The 25096-nt window shown below is 36.3% G+C and overlaps 1 protein-coding gene across 1 annotated transcript in view; it reads right to left on the bottom strand.

The window, feature by feature from the left end:
- Window positions 1-25096, bottom strand: part of LOC136857458 (uncharacterized) — a 374657-nt gene that overhangs the window by 91097 nt on the left and 258464 nt on the right. The window contains exons 16-19 of the mRNA XM_067136132.2: window positions 14571-14744; window positions 8546-8701; window positions 1454-3631; window positions 862-1146 (exon numbers count right to left, since the gene is read on the bottom strand). Coding sequence (XP_066992233.2) covers window positions 862-1146; window positions 1454-3631; window positions 8546-8701; window positions 14571-14744 — 2793 coding nt within the window. The remainder of the gene's footprint in view (window positions 1-861; window positions 1147-1453; window positions 3632-8545; window positions 8702-14570; window positions 14745-25096) is intronic.

The following is a 25096-nucleotide window of genomic DNA, read 5'->3' as shown; positions in this document are numbered from 1 at the left end:
GATACGATCGCGTTGTGTGTGAGGTTATGTCATTAAGTATTACTGTTATTATTATTTACGTAGTTGAATGATCGTATTGTGTATGAGGTTATGAAACATGTGTTGTACATAGACATTGATATCAGCTCTGTAATGTAAATACCTGTAAATTAATATTATAATTTATTCTTACCTGTATATATAAATTGTAATCCATAATTGTGAAACACACTGTAACTTCCAGAATGGTATACACACTAGAATAATTGAGAATATTCTGTACACTATTTCTATGTATTGGACACTCTGGAACATTCAAGAAGGTAGTTTATTTTGTAACGTATCTTTCTGGAAATCTGGCTAGATATATATAAAGAGACGATCTTGAGGGTGAAGTCGGTTACTGTTAGTTACTCTTGAGTTACTGAAGTTGTGCTTTGGAAACACGTGGCTAACATGCTGAGTTAAGGCAGTCTCCATAATGAATTGATCAGTAGTCATTTGTTTCCAACTGTATTTCAAAGTGTAACCTCCGTGGTATTCGGTGTTAGCTGTCAACTGTTTAAAGATGGTGGCTTGTTGATATTCTACAAGTGAAGTGTTTTTGTGTTGTGGTACTGTGATTAAGGTTATATGTGTGTATTAATTTGTAAATGTGAAAATATAATTGTATCAACTGACAGCATCTCGTGTGGATACATTAATGCGAATGTGCTTTTAATCTTTTTTAAGTGTTTGTGTGCTGATGATGGCTCCATGAACTGAAATAAACCCAATTTTATTTCAGATTACAATATTGCGCATTGTTTAGGTGGTTAAACTTTTTTTTTTCATATTATTTATCAAGCTAGAGAAAGAAAGGAAAAAAAGTAATGTATTCACCTTCCGCTGGAAGTCATTAAATGCTTGTTCATGGTGAGAAGCAACACCAGGTGCTGTCATCAATGTGTTACCACCAATGTTCAAGCTACACATACTTCCACTGCTGCTAGCTGAAGCAGCACTGAGGTTCTTGCCATCTCCTAGCTTGCTCCGTAGAATTTGGAGTTCTGCTTTCAATCGCTTGATGCTTTGCTGGTTTCGTCGACCTCGTTCCCTTTCCAGCTCTAGCTCCTTCTGCAGATCAGCACTGGGAGTAGTAGTTGGTCCAGTATTTGTAGCCGCATCCTCGAGTGAGAAACAGAGTTTTAAAACTTAAACTGAGTACAGAACAACATTATTTCTGGCATTTATTATTTAAATATTTAGAATAAAACTTATTCAAGATTATAGATAGAAAGTTACCCAAATGAATGGTCATAATTACTAGAAAAGATGTGACATGAATTAATTTCTCAGATAATAAATACACTCACCATGATTAGTCAATATTGAGGTAAGAAATTAAAGATTTCTGCTAAGTAGCCACTGAAATGCACAACTTCCATCTTAACAAAATATATTTACAGATCTGATAAGGTGTGTAACAACTTACCCTGGAGGGCCGAGTAATGTTCTTGGGATAGCCATCTGCACTATTACCCCTCCTGTGCTCTTTGCTGAGTTGTGTGTTGCTTCGTTTCTTTTCTACAGCCATGGGAATGTCACTACCTGCAGGCATATCCATATTGGAAACATCAGTGAGTTCAGACAACATTTTTGATGGTGAACTCTCTGCAAAGGGAATGGCCATTTTATCCTTTTGTTCTACTGACAGCTGATCCTTGAGATACAAGCATCTGTCAGGAACTTTCATCTGATATTTAGAAGGATCAACCATAATATTAAAACATTCCAGTTCATTTTCTGTCTCTAATTCCTTGACAGCTGCTGCCAGGTTAATCAAATCAACAGATGCTTCTGCTGTATTTCTTCTCTCATTATTTCTACTTCTGCTTTTATCCTGCTCTTTTCTTTGATCTTGAAATCTTGTTACATTGCTACATGATCTGGGAACAGTAGTACGAGTATTAGGATCTGATATTGTTCTTCCCCCTTTTCTAGGCACTTTCTCATTGTTCCCAGTCTTTGATTCAGTTTTTGCTAGATTTTTGCAAGAGAATTCCATTTCAGAATCCTCTGGTTTTATATATGCAGCAGACCCACTGCTATCTAATCTCTTTCCATTTTTTGGTATATATACTTTGGGATGTGCAGCATGATTCTTACAACTAAATTCTGGTTCAATGTCTGCAGGTTGAATGAAATGTAAAGGATTCAGTGGTGTAGCAGAACTGACAATTTTATTACCATTCTTTGGAACTGAATGCTGCAGATGAGGGCCTGTTGCTAAGTTTGTGCAGCTGAATTCCATTTCAGTGCCAGCTTGTTGTGCATAATTATCAGACAATTTATTAACACTGGATTTTGGAACATACTGCTGTTGATTAAGAGTTCTGCATGACATATCAGTTTCTGTACTTACTTGCTGAATATAATACTGTGGGGTAGGCATTGACATGCCACCTATCATTTTGCCATTTTTTGGAACTGAAAGCTGGGAGTTATTTGACAGGCAACAAAACTCACTTTCATTATTACCAGGTAATAAACAACAACGTGGTGAAAGTGAAACATTATCTCCATCAAGAACATCCTTTTCGCTACCTGATGCCAAGGATAGGAGGGTTCTACACCCTAAATCGTGATCAGTTTCAGTTGGCCTCATAGAATTGCAAGATTCTTCCCCGAAGTGAGGGGATGCAAGCTGCCGACATGCCTCTTCCAGTCCATCCTTTTCATTCTGAACAGAATGCAATTGAGCACTTAAGTGAGTGTTCTCATGCCGTAACTGTTCTAATACGTAAGTCAGTTTTGTGACAACTTCAGATGACTTTGCATTATTCTTTTCATCATCAACTTCTTTTGGCTCAACTGGAATAACAGCTTGAATACTACTCCTTGATTTAACGCCAACTATTGTCTGCAATTCATTTTCCAGCAATCCTAATTCCTGTCTTACTCCTTCAACCTCAGCTTTCAAGTCTGCATTCTCTTGCAGTAATCGAGTCATATCTGGATCATCATCAGTTTGAGTATGTCTAGACTCAACTGCCCTTCTATTTTTATCTTGCTCTTGTTCTAAACGTTCTTTAGCAACTACCAGTTGTGCCTTTAACTCTACTACTTCCTGTCTCAGTTGTTCTACACCCCTCATTTCATGGCTACTGTCTCCAGCTGCTTCAAGTTTATGCTTCATTTCCAGGAGTTCAGTGTGAAGAATTTCATTTTCTTGAATTAATTTTTCCATTCTCAATAAAACATCCTCATATAATTTCTTCTTCTCAAGAATGTCACCTCTCAAATCTTTGTTCTCATATGCCAATGTCTCCACTGATGGTTCAGCAATATCTCCCAGATGACCTTGTTTAGCAGCATCCAGTGCTTCCCGAAGCCTTTTGTTCTCTTTCACAAGTTCATCAATTACATCTGTTGGTACCAAAGATTTCTGAGACTCCTGAGTCAGCACTGGTTTAGAGATAATTTCTTTCTCAGCCAAGTTTGGTTGATGCTCAAGCTGAAGCAACAGCTCTTCTACCTGGGCTCTCAGTTTTTTATTCTCATTTCTCAAATCCTCTATCATGTACTTGTTTTCTTGAATCAAAACCTCACTATCATGGGAGTGGCGTAACTTCTCTGCACTATCACGGAGTTGCTCTTCATACATCTTCACCTGAACAGAAAGAATTTTACAATAATACAGTGAAGGCATTTTAAAAAGAGCAGTGTGTACAACAATACAAGTCTTTAGCAACAACATTATTAAAACATGCTAATAATTGTAAAAGAAATTATGCATACACTACTAGTAGTAGCAGAGAAGATACTCATGAACCTACATTAACCTCTAAATCGTGTGCGATGAGTTTACCATTAGTCATTATTTGGGTAATGATGAGCTGATTTGTCCAGTGCCTTTGGAAACTGTCCTCTAATGGGCAGGATGAGGTAATACATCCCACTATATTGTCAAAAGTAGCTCAATGACCATTTTACAGATGTCAGTAATTTCCAGATTTGATGCACAATAGTGTGGTAATATTTATCTTTTACAAGTCTGCTGTACTTCCCTTCACAACGGACCCATGCTCCAAAGCTTATTATATTAAATAGAGATATAGACTCATTGAAAAATTTATTTCTAATCGCAAACCTGAGTTGTGTACCTTAATGTACAGTCTTTACAATTTTTAGTACTTTTCTTACTATATGGCTACAGTTCTTGTCATAAAACACATTCATATAATTTATTATTATTATTATTATTATTATTATTATTATTATTATTGTATTGCTTTTCCCACACCTGTGGTGTCGCGGCTGCAAACTGTGTAGCACATGGGTATTTGGCCTTGTTTTATGCCAGGATGCCCTTCCTGATGCCAACCCTATGTGGAGTGATTTAAAACCCTTTGAAGTACAGAAAATAAAAATTTCAATTCTGAGGGTTAAATAATTTCATTTACATGGAAGGCATCACAAATAAACTAAATTTGCAAATACATTTGATTTATTATATTCTGAGGTAGAATTGAAGCCACTGTACCGTTTCTCAACAACACATTCAAAGATGCATATTTATAGAAATACATAACATACATTTAAAGTTGACATTGAAACAGCTATTTGTGACAAAGGATGAAGCAATTCCTGTCAGATGACAGGCACAAACCTACTTTATATGAGCTGCATATCCACCTTGACCTATGCGTTGACGTTTTGGTGCTACAGTAAGCACAACGTTTTGGTGGCCCAGACTCTGGCATGTGTTTGGCTTCAGATCTCCGTTTTCCAACATGAATGTGAGACAACAGCCATCCAAATCTATGAGTAGATATCAGTGAACTAATATAATCATCCCTAAGTTTGTCATAACAAGATCATCGATCCCAGTAACTACGGGGTCATTTGATTCCCATCTTCTTCTCAATTCTCAATCCTAAGATTGGTTGGCAGCAATTCGTCTTCTCCACTCTTCTCTGTGATCCGCTAATCTCTTCATTTCCACGTATGAGCCTGTTCCTACGTCATCTCTGATCTGTCTTGAATATTGCAGTCTAGGTCTTCCTCTTCCTCTTTTACCTTGAATCATTCCTTCCATGACATTAACTATGAAACCATTGTGCCTATAGAGATGGCCAATTAATTGGTCTCTTCTCTTTCTTATTGTTGCTAAAAAGGATCTATTTTCACCTATTCGTCTAAGAACTTCTTTATTGGTGAGTTTTGCTGTCCATGAGATCTTTTCCATCCTCCTCCAGCACCACGTCTCAAATGCTTCCAGATGTTTCTTATCACCTGCATTAATAGTCCACGTTTCTGAACCATACAAGGCCACACTCCCATAAGAATATTTATTGCTAAAAACAGTACCATTTCATCTTTATTCACTTTTAAATGTCTTACCCTCTTGCACTTCATACAAATTGGTCTAAAAAAGTAAATGTTCAATCAGTTCATCAGAGAAGAGAACTAAAAATAATTAATCTGGTATTTTCCCCCTCATTATTGTAAGATAAGATACAGGCACATCATCATCCTCATCACTCTCCAAAATAACTAATCCTTTTGGAATCCTCACTGAAGAACCCTCAGTATCACTTTCTTCAGCTAATATTTCCAAATCTGCATCATCAAGATCAACATCAATAAATAAATCTGACTTGAGGTTAGATGTAATTTCTGCCAAAATGTACAAGACTTTTTTCAGGAAGTTTTTTCCTTGACATTATGATCTGGAATAAAATTTTACGTTAGGTCTAAAAACTTGGGATCAAGCACAGTGGCTTCAAATGAAGCTATCACGTGATTTCTAATTGTGAGCAAACAGAGTACATTCTTTGATGCATTTAAGTATTTCAGGCTAAACCCACTCTATTTCAATACATAAATCACCAGAAACATACTTTATACAGGGTGATTGGAAACAATATGAACCAGGCATAATGAGCGTTAGAAGGTTGGGCATCCTGAGAAATAATTTGAAAAAAATAATTCAATATCTTGCGCCGTTGTCATTTTATCAGCTGCTGAAGTTAGCCAATCAGATCACTTCGTGGGCAAATCAAAATGGGCTTTGCAAGGCAGGGTTGCTAAATCTGTACATGGCTTAAGACTGGCTTGAGAGCATCCAATCAAAGAAAAAACTTTGCCAGAGGAAGGAATTAGAACACAGACCTCCAAGTTGACAGGATTGCTCCATAGCAAGTAGTAAGCTACAGTGACATCAGCTGGAACCCATGGTATATGTGTGTTTGATGCTGATTTCTCAGCATCGGTAGTTGCTAGGCGATTGGTCATTTACGGAAATGTTCGTTATTCAACCGTGTGGCATGCATATATTGAACATGAACTCACATTCCAATGCAAGTCTTTTTCAGGGCTGTAGTCGAGGGTATACGCAGGTAAACGCTGAATTCCCTGTTTAAATCCACTCATTAGAGTATGCCTTCTGATTTCTTGCGTATACCTTCTACTTTGATTTATTTTCTTTTTAATTTTGCCATTCTTTCAATGAGTTTTAACTCTCGATCGAATGTTTAGCTCAATGAATAACATTATTAGCCATCACCACTGTTTGTTTCTTATGTCTCCAGTCTTATGTTCATACATTCAAATGCCTCACCAGTTAACCGATTTAAGTCAGAGAAATACATGGAGACGTGGCTGCAAAACCACAGTATTGCAACATACACCAATTCAAGAGTTTGTTCTAGTGAAAAGTGTGGTCACAAATGGAAGGAGGCACCTTTGATTGTTTTCTGATAAACAGCTGGAAGTAGATCCGGTAGAAAACTACTGTGTAATCAAATTAAGAATTTTAAAGTAGTGCATTAAAATATGGATTTCTTCATTGTCATAATAAAATGAGAGGCAGCCTGGCTGAGGCGGCAAAAGACGTGCTCGGTTCGTCCAGAAGGACGTGGGTTTGAATCCCCGTCAGGAAGTCGTAAAATTTAACAAACGAGATTTCCACTTCCGGAGGTGCATATGGCCCTGAGGTTCACTCAGCCTACACCAAAAATGAGTACCAGGTTAATTCCTGGGGGCAAAGGCGGCCAGGCGTAGAGCTAACCACTCTACCACATCATGTACCGAGGTTAACAAGTGGAAGCTTTTACCTTCCACTCCTCCAAGGGCCTTCATGGCCTGTACAGAGGTGACTTTGCTTTGCTTTTGTATAATAAAATGTCTTCTATATGTCTGATTTTTGTCAAACTGAGGAAAACCCTGTGTATACCCTGTGATAATTTTGGTACTAAAGTACTGGTCTTCTTTGAATCGTGCTCTCAAGCCACTCATATACTCGATTCACATTGTTTCCAAACAGTAGCAACAGCTACTTCTCCAAATGTAACTCACTTTGACACACACACAATAAGCACTAACATTAGACAATCTTCCTTTTTAGAAGAATAAAAGCTTCAGTGATTTCTGCAAAATGTCTGAGGTGGCAGAAGGTACCTTATTAATATTCCATGCTAATCTTATTGCTCTGTGAAGCCAGTTCATCCCTGCCTTCGCAATATATTTCACTTTTTTTTAGGTCTAATTTCATCTATTCCTGCTGCTTTATGACACTGAAGTTTAATTACTATCCTTTCCACATCCTCAAGTGTAACTTTACTAACATCATTGTCCACCACCCCATGATCTTCGTTACTCACGATTTCAACAAAGAATTTCCTTTTATGTGGAGGCATTTGGTAAATTCCCAGAGGCTTGAAGACTGAATGTCGAACGGCTTAATAGTCTACAGTATAATGAAGATGTATGTATTGGTCATTATATGCACAAAATTTTCAATGATATGTACATGGAAGAACCGAGTGGAGTGGCCATGTGTGTTAACATCCTACTTGGAATCAAGATCTGCATTTGGGAGGTGAGTGTGTTCAAACCCCTTTGTCAGTTGTCCTGAGAATGGTTTTCTGTGGATTCCCACTTTCACTTCCAGGCAAATGCTGGGACAGTTCCTATTCATAGGCCATAGCCAATTCCTTTCATGCCATAAAATATCATCTCACCTCATCCTTGACCCCATTTCAGGAAAAAGGATTAAGGGATAGACATACATGTACGTGGAAGACATTCAGTACTCAAAGTGAAATATATCGCCTGATCCGTAAGAGCAGCATTTAACATTTCACAGAAATTTCAGCTGCCTTTCCAAGATAAAAACCAAGATTTGATGCATGCATGCTGATTGCATAACTCAAGCTATGTTGCAAATCACTGAAAACATGAAATACAAGTTTGAAACAATTCTAGTACTGTCTCTCCCAGATAAAAATAACAAGACTGCTTATTTTCCTTCTTCCTCACCCATTTGGAGAATCAAACACATTCTCAGCATTCTATGTTGTATAAGACAACTAAAAAGGGCAAATCACTTGTTAAATATATCCACATATTTAATCATATTCTGAGGTTACCAGTATCACTGTAAGAGTATTTATATTACTTCTGCCTTTTTTTTAAATTTTGTCATCCTCACCATCAGGGCTCTATAGTCCTCAAATCACATCACCATCATAATCATCACATGATTCTTTGCATTTAGAATATGTCCAATAATTTGTCTTACCTGTTGCTGAAGATCCTCAGACTGTTTCTTGAGTACTGCATTGGCAAAGCGCAACTCTTCAACAATATGCTTGAATTCAGGTACATTTTTCACCTGTGTAGTACTTCTTCCGTCATTTAACTGGGAGTCAGTAGATTTCTGCTCAAGATAGCATACCTGGAAAAAGAATAATGGTATAATATTTTAATAGTACTTTCAGCAGTTAGAAAATCTTTCTCAATATTGAAGATGTGGACAAAATCATGGAACTAATTTCATTTTTTGTACTAATCTTCAAATGATAAAAGATGAATAGCATTTTGCTTCCTAGTCTATGATTAACACAGTAAAATTCTACTTATTCAGATGTATTTGGACCAAGGCTTATTTGAACTAGAGAAATCCTTTTTCTTATGATTATTGTTCTTAATATTTTTTGTCGCTCAGATCACAAATTACTGGTGAAGGAAAAACTCTCCAACATGAAATCTGGAAACAATGAGCCATATTCCAATTGGGTTTCAGTTTGAATTCAATACAAATCAGCATATGACATATATATTAAATTCAATTTGTAGGGCACCTAGCAAGAGTCCTAGTCCCAAATAAACATACAACCAGTACGATAAACAAGACAATAAAATGCAATAACAGCAAGAAAATAAATATCACACACACAATGTATAGGACTGACGATCTAGATGCCAGAACTACAATAGAAACAATATCATCCATTTTAAGCACCGAATTGTATGTCAGAAATTTAGTGAACTACAGGGGCAATTGAAAACAAAGAGAAGACATGTTAAGCTCTGAAAACAAAAGCGGAAGTAAGACAGATAAAAACTCACACAATTTCATTCATGTTGTTGTTTAAAGGGGCCTAACATCTATGTCACTGGCTTAATTTCATTCAGCATGGTATCTTCCTGTTATACCTGGATTAATGATTTGTTAAGGTAGGCCATCATTTTTATTTTCTCCTTAGTTTAATGCTAGATAATTCAATTTATTGTTGAAAATAAACATCAAAGTAAAGCTATGAAGTAAAGCAAATGCTATGAATTTAGAAAATACTTTTAATGAGCTGCAAGGAGTACAATGATGCTCAGTCAATGATGTTCCTAAACATGAATTTATAAACAAACTTGCCTTAAGCAATAAGATTTTGAAAACAAAGAATATATTTTAATTAAATCTTATAAGTTGGACTTATTATATTTAGGTTCATATAAATCATATGTTTATGGCTGGAAGCTGAAAGTGACCTAGTTATTTCATCTGCTGTTAGTAATTTGTGTTATTGATCTAGGAAAGATGATTTGTGAGTCAGCACTTATCTGTTTATGAGACATTCTCTTATTGATTAATGCACGTTCACCACTTTGGCAGGTAAATGCTTCAATATGAAGAGAAATGTCAGAATAGGACTGAGTTGGAGAGTGTATCAGTGCTGACTGAAGCAGATGAAGGTAATAAGGCTAACTTCATCAGATTACATCTGATAAATTAGTTTCGACCTGAAATCTCTTACTAGCTGAATTATTCCATGCAAATTACAGGCATGTTGCTTTGAACGGGTACTTGGGTAACTACCCAGGTACACAAGTACCTGGTATTACCCAAATGGACACGTAATGCTCAGATAACTGGGTACCCAAGTATCAATACCCCTAGTTTGGATTTCACATAAAAACTGGAATTATTGCTCATGAATTAGAACACAGATTTTAAAATTTGTTGTGGCTGTCTCTGAGAGGCTCATTCACAATACACAGAAGTGAATAAATTCCTCCAGAATGAAATCACTGAAGTGGGTAATGTTGTTTTTGCACATGCCACTATCACATTTGAATCAATAACTGTAAATTTTGCTATGAAAGAAAACTTATCATTGAGCTTCTGATAAGCTACTTTTCATTTCTCTAGTCCTCCTCCTCCTCTTCCTCCTCCTCATCACCACCATCATCATCATCATCATCATCATCATCATCATCATCATCATCATCATCATCATCATCATCATCACCACCACATATTCAGGTTTAGCTCTACCATGAGTCTTCTCCAAATGAGTCCATCGTGGGCTGTTCTTTTGGCTTCTTCATCATTTTTTAGATCAGTACAACTGAAGAACATCTTCATAAATGTGTTTCTTGGTCCCCCACAAAGGCATTTTCTAGGTATTTTGCCCTCAAAACCAGCATGTTGCAATTTGTGCCCCTGCCATGTTGATTTGATTAATTAGCTGTTGCTTCTCATTAACTCGCTCAAGTACATCAACACTGAACAGTTTTTCAAACATTGCCAGCCCCACATCTCAAAGGCTTCTGTTCTTTTCATGTGACTTTTGTTCAGTGTCCAGGTTTCTCCACAATATATTGTAACTGGCCATCCTTAGATCTTTACAAGCTTTTTCCTTAAATTGAGGAACAACTTGCATCAACATATCAGAGAATGTTTGTCACACAATGCCTCCTTTGCCATGGCTGTGCAGCTTCTAGTTCAAGTTTTGCAATGAAGATCTTTTGTCGGAATCTGTCCAAGGCATTTAAACTATTTCGATTGTTGTACTATTACTCCATTTATAGCAACATGCAGTATCTGTGGTGTTTGCTTATAATCAGAATTTTTGTCTTTTCTTTATACCAAAGTCTATAACTTTGTCATTCATGCACTGTAATATTTTTATTGGAGTCTTAGTGTTTCCTGCTGGAAATGTCACATCTTCATCAAATTTATTATTCTAAATAAGTCCTCCACCAACTTTTACTCCCATACTGGAATCCTTTGAGGACCTATTCGATATAAACTTGGCAGAAGCATTAAACAGTCCTGGAAAAAGCAAGCATCCTTGTCACACACTTTTACAGATCTTTGCAAAATCTTTAACTTCATTTCCTAGCTGGATGACAGTTGTCTAATGTTGATATAGATCTACGATCCAACAACCTACCTACAACCTACAACCTGTTTTCCAGTCTGTGACCGGGTCAGGGATGTAATGAATGAATCATAGGCTATTAGCAAGATGGGGTCGCCACTCCCAAAGTGATTTATTAATGAGTGATAGATGCTATGAAATGATAATGGAGAGTGCTGCTGGAATGAAAGATGACAGGGTAAACTGGAGTGCCTGGAGAAAAACTGTCCTGCCACCACTTTGTCCAGCACAAATCTCACATGGAGTGACTGGGATTTGAACCACAGTATCCAGCGGTGAGAGGCCGACACGCTGCTGAGATCTAAGATCATACTAATTATTTGTTGAGGGCAGCTTATTAGTTAAAAAAGAGAAAAAACTTTTACCTTTACCTTATTGAATGCTTTCTTGTAATCAACAAAACATACACAGTGGTTTCTACCTACACGAAAGGAGCCAATTGCATCGTGAGTTGACGTATTCTTATGAAAGCCAAACTGAGCGCCATCCAGATTTTGGTCGATATAGAATTCAACCTGTTTCTTTCAATATGTGTAGCAGGATTTTAGATACATGAGGGATAAGGCTAATGGTCCGGTAATCACTGCAATCAACTGGTATGATTTTCTTTGAAATTGGAATTTTAACTGAGGTGTAAAAATCTTGTGGACATTTTCCTTTTTCAAAACATATTGCTACTAATTTTAATTCAAGTGTAATCTACCTATTATTCTTGAGTAGCATCCTCTTGTCAAATAAATGTTGACTTCTTCATATGTTCCATCTTATCATCTGCTTATATATTATAAAATATTAAAAAGTTTTAAGATATTTCTTATAAAATGGAATAGTGGATCAATATTAAATGATTGGGTTAGAACTTCGTTGAAAGAAGTTGGGGGAGGCGGGTAAATATTTGATACATAGGGGATATGAAACTGGTTATGGATTGGATATTTTTGGTTTTAAGTTGTATTCGAAAAATAATTCTAGAAGGGTGTTGATTTTATCTGAGATTTCGTTTAGATTAAGGGTTGATCAATGTCAATACATTTTTGTAAATATTGAGTAATTTCCATATCTATTGTAGAAAAAGAATGTCCATAATGGGTCATGTGTTTGCTCATAATATGAATATGATTTCTTTTAAAATGTCTACTATCACATTTTCCAGTGTTGTATGCTGGATTCCAAGCTTTTTCAGGATTTCCCACATATGCTTGCATACACTGCCTCTTCTTCCGAACAGCAGACCCATCACTGACCACTCAAATATAGGATGCATGGTTCTTCTTTTTCTGGTCAATATCTTTGGCCTGGGATAAGTCTCTCTCAAACTGGAGTCTGCTAGTTGATGGCAACAATATCTACTCTTCTGCTAGACCCTATGGAAGAGATACAGTGTTCTTCTTCATAAATTCTCTACTTCAAAACTCCCAGTGCAGAGGCTAGGTTGTTCTCACTCAGTAATGACGGGTGTTCCTTAGCAATTCTTCTTTGCGGCAGTAGCTTAACACATGACCAAGAATTTCATTCTCACCACAGTCTGGATGATAGCAGCAGATTGTGCCAGGTCATCTACCAGGTACTACTCGAACCGCCGAGATGTTGCATGACATTTTGAGAGCATTTTCTATTTCGGAGTTTGACAGTCCTTACGGTTTCATATCCAGAAGTTTGCTGTTGGGTGACTGGCATAAACTTCCCAACATCTTTCCCTCTTAAAGTATGTAGTGTTCAAGTGTGGATGCTTTGTTCCTGTAGTAGTTTACAAATTTGCTGACCAGTCAACGGATTATTAGTTTCATCAATATCTAACTTCTCCAATACTGACTTCTTTCTGCCTGTAAATCTCTGATAGTATGAAGGAGATTGTCTCTCACGTGAAGGAGGCAGCAGCAGATATTGAAATTTTGTACACGAGCTTCCCATTGGCTCGCATAAGACCTAAGCATGTTATAATTCTCATGTTTAGGTCCGTATTGAAATGTACAATGAAGTCAAATAAATATTAAAGTTTAAAGCCTCAGAAATGCTTTCAAACATAGATCAACCCATCTGGAAAGTCATGAGGGAGATCAATAATTTCTTTGACTGCACTTTTTAACAACTTATCAACATCTTCCAGAAAGCTACTTTTTATTTTAGTTAGTGGAACGCACTGACGAGGGTATTTAAGTCTGGGTCATATATACTGATTAATGATGGATGTTTCAGCAAAGGAGAGGTGAATAATTTCATAATGTCTGTCGCAAACAGAAATGAAAGTTGCCATTAAATATTGAAATACTGTATCAAAAAGACTACACACAGATTATACAACAATAAAGGAAATAAATCTTCTAAAAAGGCTTTTCAAGTTCAACTACTGAATGTCATATGGAAAACAACATAAAACAACTAATCAGTGATATAAAAACAGCCTATGAAAACATAACCGTGCTACAAAGAGAGATATTAAAAAATGTAGCCACCAACAAAGTCCTAAAAACAATTAAGACATGAAAATACTGTTAAACAACCAAATTTCAAAACTCAATACTTGGCATTAAAATAGTTAAGAGCAGAATAAAAAATGAGAACATCACAAAAGCAGATACAGGGAGTCATAATGAAATTTATGTGTTGGGTTATGCTGAATCTTTTCTATTCCACTGATGATAAAGAATTCTTTTGTTTATTCTGCGTACTCTTTTTAAAATTATGATTGCCTCTAATGTCACCTCAGATACCTTTTGCATCCTGAATGAAATATCAAGGGGGATGTGATTAGTGCAATGGCTTAGCTGCAGGTTCTCCTCCCAGATGGTCAGGATTTGAATTTTGGTGGATCTTAGGGTGGAATTCACACCAGAAAAATCAAGTGGTATCAGGAACAGCATCCAACTTTAAACTGTGGCTCCACTGACTTTAGAAATAATTGTGATAAGCTGAGGAAAATCTATGAAATACTTACTTCTACTAGGTAAATGATGCAAAAGTGAAATGAGAGTCTATTTCACATTATTTAGCAATGGAACATTGAATATTATATGCATTCTTAATGAAATGGAGTGTAATCCAAGGTCATCTGCAGTTAGACAATACTATATAAATCTGATGAGAAAATATAGAGAGATCTACCAGTTGTTCTCCAGTTGACTGTTGCTCCAATGATGGCTGTTTCAATGAAGCCGCATCAAGATCCTGCTGTAACTTTTCTGCCAATAACTCCAGCCGTTTGTTATGTTCTGTCAGAGCTGTCTCCACCTTAGAATATTCATTCTGCAAAATCTGTACAGCATTGGTTACCTCTTCCTGTAAGATTTAAATATAGCAGTTAGATTCTACCATATCACTTGAATGGTTATCACAGCCCAGTTCCTAAAAGCACTGAAATACCCACTTCATTCAAGACTGGAAGTTACAAAGAGTGATAGGAAAAACACAATGAGAGACTCATGTGGGCAGCAGAAACAGAAATGAGAGACAAGAACAAATGTGGAAATAAAAAAACCCACAGGCTAATTCAACATCTTGATACAATACCATTTTCCTAGAATCAATCCCCGTCCATCCTAGATGTGGATGTTTTCTGCTTCATTCATGTGGACAGCATCCATGTTCACAGATGAGGCCATTCTTGAGATATTTTCTTCCCTGATATGTGATGTGAAGGACAAAGAATCAGCCAGGGAAAGAAAAGAAAAGAAAAGAAAAGAAAAGAAAAGAAAAGAAAAGAAAAGAAAAGAAAAGAAAATAAAATAAAATAAAATAAAATAAAATAAAATAAAATAAAATAAAATAAAATAAAATAAAATAAAATAAAATGGAGAGTTAAAGAAAAGAAAATACATATATAAGTGGTAGAAAACAAGGAAAACAGGACAAACACACAAGGAGAAATCCACTTTTAGTTTTACCTGGTCAGATATCTAAAGCACGATGAGCACTAAACACTGAAGAAACAAATTATGGGAGCATATTTTAACCTTTTACAGGGCAACAAAAGAACAAGAATAAAATAAAATTTTAAAATTCTAAAACATGCTTTTGACTGGTTTCAATAATAATAATAATAATGATGATGATGATGATCATCATCATCATCATCCCGTGGGGGTTTTCCTGTTCCTCTATCAGACGCATCCCAGGTGGCGGATTGGAGGGCTCGCAGGACTTGTCTGGAGGGTCTGAGGAAAATAATATACTTCTCATGGACCAAATACAGGTACAGCCAGAAAACATCATGAGGCAAAATCTAAGGCTCAACACCTTAGTTGTACCAATGAGGTTGACGAAGGTCAATCTCCCCATTTTCTTCAACTTACTAGCATGATGGAAATCTCAGTTCAGGACACTACTACCCCAGGCCCTAGTATTCATACTAGTCTTTCTTGGTCATCGGATTCTGGAGGACCGAGAACATCATGCGGGAATGGAGTGGAGCTTCCCAAATCTCTTCGCCCAAAGCGCAAACATTTCATCGGCACCTTAAACATCAATAATCTTCTTAAGACGAGAAAGCTAAAACAACTAACAAACATAATGTTGATGAAAATTATTTTGATTCAGACAGTTATAAAATTTACAAAGGTAAACCAGCAATGTCCCTACCTAACAAGCCAGATCAGTTTAGTACTGCATTTGCAGTGAGGAGAAATCTTACAAACTCAGTACTGAACACGTCTCCTTCTGAAAGAATTTCATTACTCTCAATTAAGTCAGGAAACAAAGCCTATACACTAATCAATGCACATGCACCTACAACTAACTACAATCAGAAAGATCCACAATCCGCAGAAAGTAGACGACTTCTGGGAACAACTAGAGGAAGCTACAGCCAAAATTCCGAAGCATCATGTCAATATCATTTTAGGAAATTTTAATGCCCAAATTAGCAAGGAAAAGTAGTTCAGAAACATCGTGGGACTCTATCCAGTTCACCAGAGAACCAATAGAAATGGAGAAAGATTAATTGGCTTCTGCAAGAGTTTTGATTTAAAATTAATATCAACTCATTTCCTGGCACTACCATGAAAGAGAATGACTTGGAAATCCCCTAACTTCCATTTAGAAGAATTTCAGTTAGATCATGTAGCGAATTCTAAGAAAATTCAAAGAGAAATTATGAATGTTAAAGACAAGAAAGGAGTTATTGACTCTGGTCACCACTTATCTCTAGTTAAATTCAAATTTCAACCTAACAAACCCAAAATTAGAACAATCAGGAAACTGCAAATCGACCCGGAACATCTTAAAGAAAACTTTGGCTCCTTTATTGCAAATATCTCCAATCAGAATCCATCCAACCGGTTAGAACTCAAAGAAGCATTTGCAGAAGCTTCCAAAAGTAGAGTCATCCCTCCCATGAAACACAAACACAGATGGGGGAATGAAACCTGCAACAAAGCCATAGAAATTAAAGGATAATTTAATAAAAACCACATATTCAATAGAACTTAGAACAAGAGCCTGGAGAGATTGGAATTTCCATAAATCTGGAAAAACTTGGCAGGAATTCATTAAGATAATTGTATAATATTGTATTATAGGAAAATTTTCTTCTCTTGTTAATTTAATATTTAGTGCTTGACAATAATGTATTTTAGCATACCATTTGCCACTGAGGTAGACACCTCATTTGCAAATAAAGAGATTCTGATTTGATTTTGAAGGTCCAGAAACAAACATAAAAAATCATCAGATGTGAGAAACACAAATATAATCACAGAAGACTGGCAGAAATTGAACTGGAATTCACAAAAAATAATACACTAAACTTTTACAGAATGTTCAGAGAAGAAATATCAGTCACCTAGCCTTTGTTTCAAACGTCCGAAAGGAACTCTAGAAACAAATAACCAGGAAAATTGCAAACTGTTAGCAAACCATTTTCAGAAACTTTTAAACTGTGAATCTCCTGCTGGAGAACAACTCACCTTTGAAAATCCCACACCAAATCCAGATTCAAAACAACCTACATTAGAAGAAATTAAACAAATTATCAGTGAACTGAAAAATAAAAAAACCCCAGGTGAGGACAGTATAATTGCCAAAATGTGCAAAATTGGTGGCAAAAGTCTTGCCTCAAAACTTCATGCTATTCTCAGTGATATCTGGATCACAGAAAATGGACGGAAAAGATTTGTGAGGAAATGTGCACTTATTCACCCTCTGCACAAAAAAGGTGATAAAACTGACATCAACAACTATAGAGGTATCTCCTTGGTATCAGTTACTTACAACATTTTCTCCAAAGTTCTACTGAGAAGACTTGAAAGACAAACAGATCACCTCATTGGAGAATACCAGGCAGGTTTCAGAAAGGACAGATCATGCACAGAACAAATACTCAATCTCAAAACTATCTTACAAATGCATAAAACTAGACAGTGCTCATCTTCGTAGACTTCAGAAAAGCATATTACTCCATAGACCGACAGACACTTTTCAAAATACTCGAAGAAACTAAAGTAGACAGAAAAACAAGAGAATTGATCAGATGAACATTAACTGACACTACTTCCACAGTTAAATTCTTAGGAGAAATATCTGAGCCTTTTGATGTCAACACAGGGGTTCAACAAGGAGATGGACTGTCACCTTTCTTGTCCAATCTTGTTCTAGAAAAAGTAAACAGAACCTGGGAGAAAGAAGTTAAAGGAATAACTCTTGGTACACAACTGATAAACAGAATTCACGTGCGGTGTCTAGCTTTTGCAGATGACCTGGCAATTCTTTCTAATAATAGGCAAGAAATAATACTTTCACTCGAAAGCCTACATGAAATTGCAGCCAATGCAGAACTTCAAATATCATATGAAAAAAAAAAAAAAAACAGTACATGGAAGGGGCCTCTTGGCTTCTAGATGGGCAAGCTATGATGACTAAATTTGGACAAATTTCCCAAGTAAATTAATTCAAATACCTTGGAGAAATTATTCAACCTTTTGGATTAAATTGTGAAGCAAATAAGGAGAGAATTACTTAACTACAGAAAGCATATCGAATTACTTGCAACACATATAACAAAAAGTCATTATCTCAGAAAACAAAACTCATTATAATTATCTCAGAAAACAAAACTCATTATAATACCATAATAAAACCTGAAGCATTATATGCATCAAAAACCTTAATCATTGGCAGGAGATCACTCATAAAAGATATAGAAAAGGAAGAAAGAAAAATCTTACAGAAATTTTTTGGCCCAGTCTGCACAGAGGGAGTATGGATGAAAAGGAAATCTCATGAAATTTGTTGCCATACTGAGAAAATCTCAGACACTATCAGGAAAAGGAAGTTGAAATTCTATGGTCACATTTTCAGAATGAACAATGATAGATTGACCAAAAAATTCTAAATCTTGCTCTCACGCTGAAAGTCAAGAACAACTGGCTAAATGAAATAGAATCAGATCTTCAAGAAATCAACATCAACCAGGAAACTTTGAAGAACCGATCTGCTTTCAGAACACTGACTAATAAATAATCATTGTTTCGCAGAACCAAAAGCTAGAACTAATAAAACCTGGACAAAAGAATCTAAGAAGAATTTCAGTGAGAGGATGAAGAGATTTTGGAAAGAGAAGAAGGCAAAATCATCAGCTAAATAAATTCAAGCGTGCTCTAAGTTGGGCATAACGATGTGGGGGAAAAAAATTATTATTATTATAGGTCCATTTCCCACAGTTTTTGAACTTCTGCTGCAAGGTTGTGTATTTTTCAATCTTCTGGACATATGCCTAGTGGACAGTGATCTGAAGGGACTATCACATCCAACAAATCAGTCTTCCTGAGATGTTTATCAATAAGGACAATATCCAACCTGTTTGATCTTATGATCCTGTCTGCAGAGATCGGTTCCACTACAGCTTGAACCTTTCATTCTCGAGCACAACAGAGGGTCTCCACTCATAATATGGGATTTTCTCATCTATAAGTCCTGACATGATTTCCAGATCTTGGTGCACAATTTTCACTACCTCATCATGCTGACAAGTATATTCTTTACCTACTATGGCCTTAGGTGCACCTACAAATATGCTCCACAATCTCAGCTATTTCTTCGCATCTCCTTGCGGTAGTTATGAGTGCTTATGACTCTTATCTTGGATTGCTATCAAGAACCCTTTCATTTCTTTGTGGATTACCTCATGAAAAATCCTCTGAATATACAAAGTACTCCAGCAGTTGTTAACTACCAGCAGTCAGCAACATGCCTCCAACTTGGACAGCACTTCCAAATGAGGATCATCATCAGGAGAGCAATATTCCAATCCAGAGAGTGGATTTCAGTCTGTCAACAGATGGTTGACCTAGATAATTAGGATATGAACCATGAAGTTCTTTTTGCTTACACACCTCATGTAGTTCTGTGTAGGTGAATTTTTGAGGGGGAATTATAATAATGGCGTGTGACCTCTGTAGAGGCCTAGTGCAGGTCTTTTGAATTGACACCATATAGACGACATGTGCTTCTGAGAGGGCAGGACCCTACATATGATTAATTCTAATATTGATGTGAAAGAGAGAGAGAGAGAGAGAGTGTCCCCAAGCCATTAGAATTAGCCAATGACGGTTACAATCCCCGACCCAGCTGGGAATCGAACCTGGCACCCCTTGGGCCAAAGGCCAGGATACTAACCATTTAGCCATGGAGTTGGATGGAGGAGAAGTTGACATGATTTTAAGATTGAGTGGAGTAAACTCATCATCAGCACAACAGACAGCTGCAAATAGATTTTGATCTTTATTAGAATGGAAATATCTTTGTAAGCTTTCTATCTGTTCATGGCATATCTTCCTGAGATTGGGTATTCCTTTTTTCTCCATTTAGATGTGGCAAGTTCATTCACTCAATTACAGAATTAGGATGAAGCATTTTTGTTGTCAGACATATCCTCAGTTGTCTCTCCAAGCCCACTAAATTTTTTTCAGACAATTTAATGACACCAAATGAGTAGACAAGAACAAGGATTCATGAGTAGACAAGAACAAGGATTGCACTTTGTTACCTGCATTTAGGAATGATTTTGAAATGGCTGTGGTTCTCTCAAGGAAAGCAATCTTGTGGACATGAGGGTTATCCACATCTTTAGTGTAATGGTTAGCGCTACTACCTGCCACCCTTGGAGGCCTAGGTTCAATTTCTGGTACTGCAAGAAATTTAAGATTGGCAGGAGGACGGTATGTGATTAAATGGTACACTCTGCTTACCTCCATAGGAGGTGTGCCGTAAAAGAGCTGCAACATCTCGAGACAAGAACATTAATTGACTTTATCCATAAAGCCAAATAGTGCATTATGGCTTGCATTGAAAAACTGTTCTCATTAAATGCTTAAAGGTATGAACTAATTTAAGAACAAAATCAAAAATGAATATACACTTAATATGAATTATCGATTCAACAGATCGAAAATACATTGCCTTATTACTGTATAAAGTGAAAACTTCTTCACATCATTTCCTAGGATTGGCAACAACAACAACAACAACAACAACAAAAGAAACTTAGAAAAATGAAAACATGGAGACTTCAAGGGCAGAAAATAGAATTACTGAAGAGTAACAAAGAGAAGGGTTTAAGAAGCACCCGCTCCTCCTTTAAATATGGTTCAAATGGAGAGTTATACCAATACCGTTGGATGCTTCCTGAGGATGAAAAAACATGAGGAAACCTATCGAGAGGAAAAACAGGTCTTAGATAATACAATAATACATGAAATGAAGTTCAAAGGATAAAAATATAAGAATAGAATAAGAAAGGAGAACAGACATCTATTATGATATACTGCCCTTAGTAACGTCAAGCGGTTAATTCTACTCCATGATAGGACTGCATGAAGATTTGACCCTTAAAATTCAGTACTGATGGGTTATTCTGAATAATTTTTCTTCTTTCTCAACAACAACATAAGAAGCATTCTCAGAATATAGGGAATCCAGATATGATTGGTTGAGACAACAGTTTCTGCAAATAGAATTATACTGTTTCCAGCATGTCCTTCATTACAAAGAATACATTTTCAATCAATCAATCAATCAATCAATCAATCAATCAATCAATCAATCAATCAATCAATCAATCAATCAATCAATCAATCAATCATCTGCAGTTCGTGCTGTCGCCCAGGTGGCAAATTCCCTATCAGTTGTTTAGCTAGTCTTTTCAAATTAGTTGAAAATTTATCAAACATTGACATTCCAATCCCTAATTCCTCTTCTTTTAAACAAGTATTTGCCCCAACTTGTCCCCTTGAATTCCAATTTACCTTCATTTTATGATCTCTGTTACTATAAAAAACTCCATTCAAGCTTATTTGTCTAGTAATCTCATTCCAAAGCTATCTCTCCACTGACAGCTCAAAACATTCTGCTTAGTCGAGCTGTTCGCTTCCTTAATTCCAGGTCTTCCCAGTCAAAAATTTGCAACATTTTCTTAACTCTACTCTTTAGTCGGATTTCACCCAGAACAAATCGTTTTGCTTCCTTTGAATCTTTTCCAGTCTTGTATCCAGTATTCCTGGAAGGTCCCGTACATTAGAACCATATGCTAATTGAGGTCTTACCAGGGACTTATACATAGCCTCTCCTTTACATCCTTACTACAGCCACTAAATCCCCTCATAACCATACGCTGATGAAAGAAACAGAGCGAAACAAATAGTTGTTGAATCCAAAAAGAAGTTGTGGGAAGATTTTGGTAATAACCTGGAAAGGCTAGGTCAAGCAGCAGGGAAACCTTTCTGGACAGTAATAAAGAATCTTAGGAAGGGAGAGAAAAAGGAAATGAACAGTGTTTTGAGTAATTCAGGTGAACTCATAATAGATCCCAGGGAATCACTAGAGAGGTGGAGGGAATATTTTGCACATCTTCTCAATGTAAAAGGCAATCATCCTGGTGGTGTTGCAAACAGCCAAGCTCATGGGGAGGAGGAAAATGAAGTTGGTGAAATTATGCTTGAGGAAGTGGAAAGGATGGTAAAAAAACTCCATTGTCATAAGGCAGTGGGAATAGATGAAATTAGACCTGAAATGGTGAAGTATAGTGGGAAGGCAGGGATGAAATGGCTTCATAGATTAGTAAAATTAGCGTGGAGTGTTGGTAAGGTACCTTCAGATTGGACAAAAGCAGTAAATGCACCTATCTATAAACAAGGGAACAGGAGGGATTGCAACAACTATCGAGCCATCTCACTGATTAGTATTCACTGGCATCTTGGAAGGGAGGGTGCGATCAGTTGTTGAGAGGAAGTTGGATGAAAACCAGTGTGGTTTAAGACCACACAGAGAGGCTGTCAGGATCAGATTTTCAGTATGCGGCAGGTAATTGAAAAATGCTACGAGAGGAATAGGCAGTTGTGTTTATGCTTCGTAGAACTAGAGAAAGCATATGACAGGGTACCGAGGGAAAAGATGTTCACTATACTGGGGGACTATGGAATTAAAGGTAGATTATTAAAACCAATCAAAGGCATTTATGTTGACAATTGGGCTTCAGTGAGAATTGATGGTAGAATGAGTTCTTGGTTCGGGGTACTTACAGGGGTTAGACAAGGCTGTAATCTTTCACCTTTGCTGTTCATAGTTTACATGGATCATCTGCTGAAAGGTATAAAATGGCAGGGAGGGATTCAGTTAGGTGGAAATGTAGTAAGTAGTTTGGCCTATGCTGACGACTTGGTTTTAATGGCAGACTGTGCTGAAAGCCTGCAGTCTAATATCTTGGAACTTGAAAATTGGTGCAAGGAGTATGGTATGAAAATTAGCCTCTCGAAGACTAAATTGATGTCAGTAGGTAAGAAATTCAACAGAATTGAATGTCAGATTGGTGATACAAAGCTAGAACAGGTCGATAATTTCAACTAATTAGGTTGTGTGTTCTCCCAGGATGGTAATATAGTAAGTGAGATTGAATCAAGGTGTAGTAAAGCTAATGCAGTGAGCTCGCAGTTGCGGTCAGCAGTATTCTGTAAGAAGGGAGTCAGCTCCCAGACGAAACTATCTTTACATCGGTCTGTTTTCAGACCAACTTTGCTTTACGGGAGTGAAAGCTGGGTGGACTCAGGAGATCTTATTCATAAGTTAGAAGTAACAGACATGAAAGTACCAGAATGATTGCTGGTACAAACAGGTGGGAACAATGGCAGGAGGGTACTCGGAATGAGGAGATAAAGGCTAATTTAGGAATGAACTCGATGGATGAAGCTGTGCGCATAAACCGGCTTCGGTGGTGGGGTCGTGTGAGGCGAATGGAGGAGGATAGGTTACCTAGGAGAATAATGGACTCTGCTATGGAGGGTAAGAGAAGCAGAGGGAGACCAAGACAACAATGGTTAGAGTCGGTTTCTAATGATTTAAAGATAAGAGGTATAGAACTAAATGAGGCCACAACACTAGTTGCAAATCAAGTATTGTGGCAACATTTAGTAAATTCTCAGAGGCTTGCAGACTGAACGCTGAAAGGCATAACAGTCTATAATGATAATGTATGTATGTATGTATGTATGTATGTATGTATGTATGTATGTATGTATGTATGTATGTATGTATGTATGTATGTATGTATGTATGTATGTATGTATGTATGTATGTATGTATGTATGTATGTATGTATGTATGTATGTATGTATGTATGTATGTATGTATGTATGTATGTATGTATGTATGTATGTATGTATGTATGTATGTATGTATGTATGTATGTATGTATGTATGTATGTATGTATGTATGTATGTATGTATGTATGTATGTATGTATGTATGTATGTATGTATGTATGTATGTATGTATGTATGTATGTATGTATGTATGTATGTATGTATGTATGTATGTATGTATGTATGTATGTATGTATGTATGTATGTATGTATGTATGTATGTATGTATGTATGTATGTATGTATGTATGTATGTATGTATGTATGTATGTATGTATGTATGTATGTATGTATGTATGTATGTATGTATGTATGTATGTATGTATGTATGTATGTATGTATGTATGTATGTATGTATGTATGTATGTATGTATGTATGTATGTATGTATGTATGTATGTATGTATGTATGTATGTATGTATGTATGTATGTATGTATGTATGTATGTATGTATGTATGTATGTATGTATGTATGTATGTATGTATGTATGTATGTATGTATGTATGTATGTATGTATGTATGTATGTATGTATGTATGTATGTATGTATGTATGTATGTATGTATGTATGTATGTATGTATGTATGTATGTATGTATGTATGTATGTATGTATGTATGTATGTATGTATGTATGTATGTATGTATGTATGTATGTATGTATGTATGTATGTATGTATGTATGTATGTATGTATGTATGTATGTATGTATGTATGTATGTATGTATGTATGTATGTATGTATGTATGTATGTATGTATGTATGTATGTATGTATGTATGTATGTATGTATGTATGTATGTATGTATGTATGTATGTATGTATGTATGTATGTATGTATGTATGTATGTATGTATGTATGTATGTATGTATGTATGTATGTATGTATGTATGTATGTATGTATGTATGTATGTATGTATGTATGTATGTATGTATGTATGTATGTATGTATGTATGTATGTATGTATGTATGTATGTATGTATGTATGTATGTATGTATGTATGTAT

Source organism: Anabrus simplex, chromosome 1 (genome assembly GCF_040414725.1).
Source record: "Anabrus simplex isolate iqAnaSimp1 chromosome 1, ASM4041472v1, whole genome shotgun sequence".
Lineage (NCBI taxonomy): Eukaryota > Metazoa > Arthropoda > Insecta > Orthoptera > Tettigoniidae > Anabrus > Anabrus simplex.
This window is presented reverse-complemented; position numbering and strand designations above follow the sequence as displayed.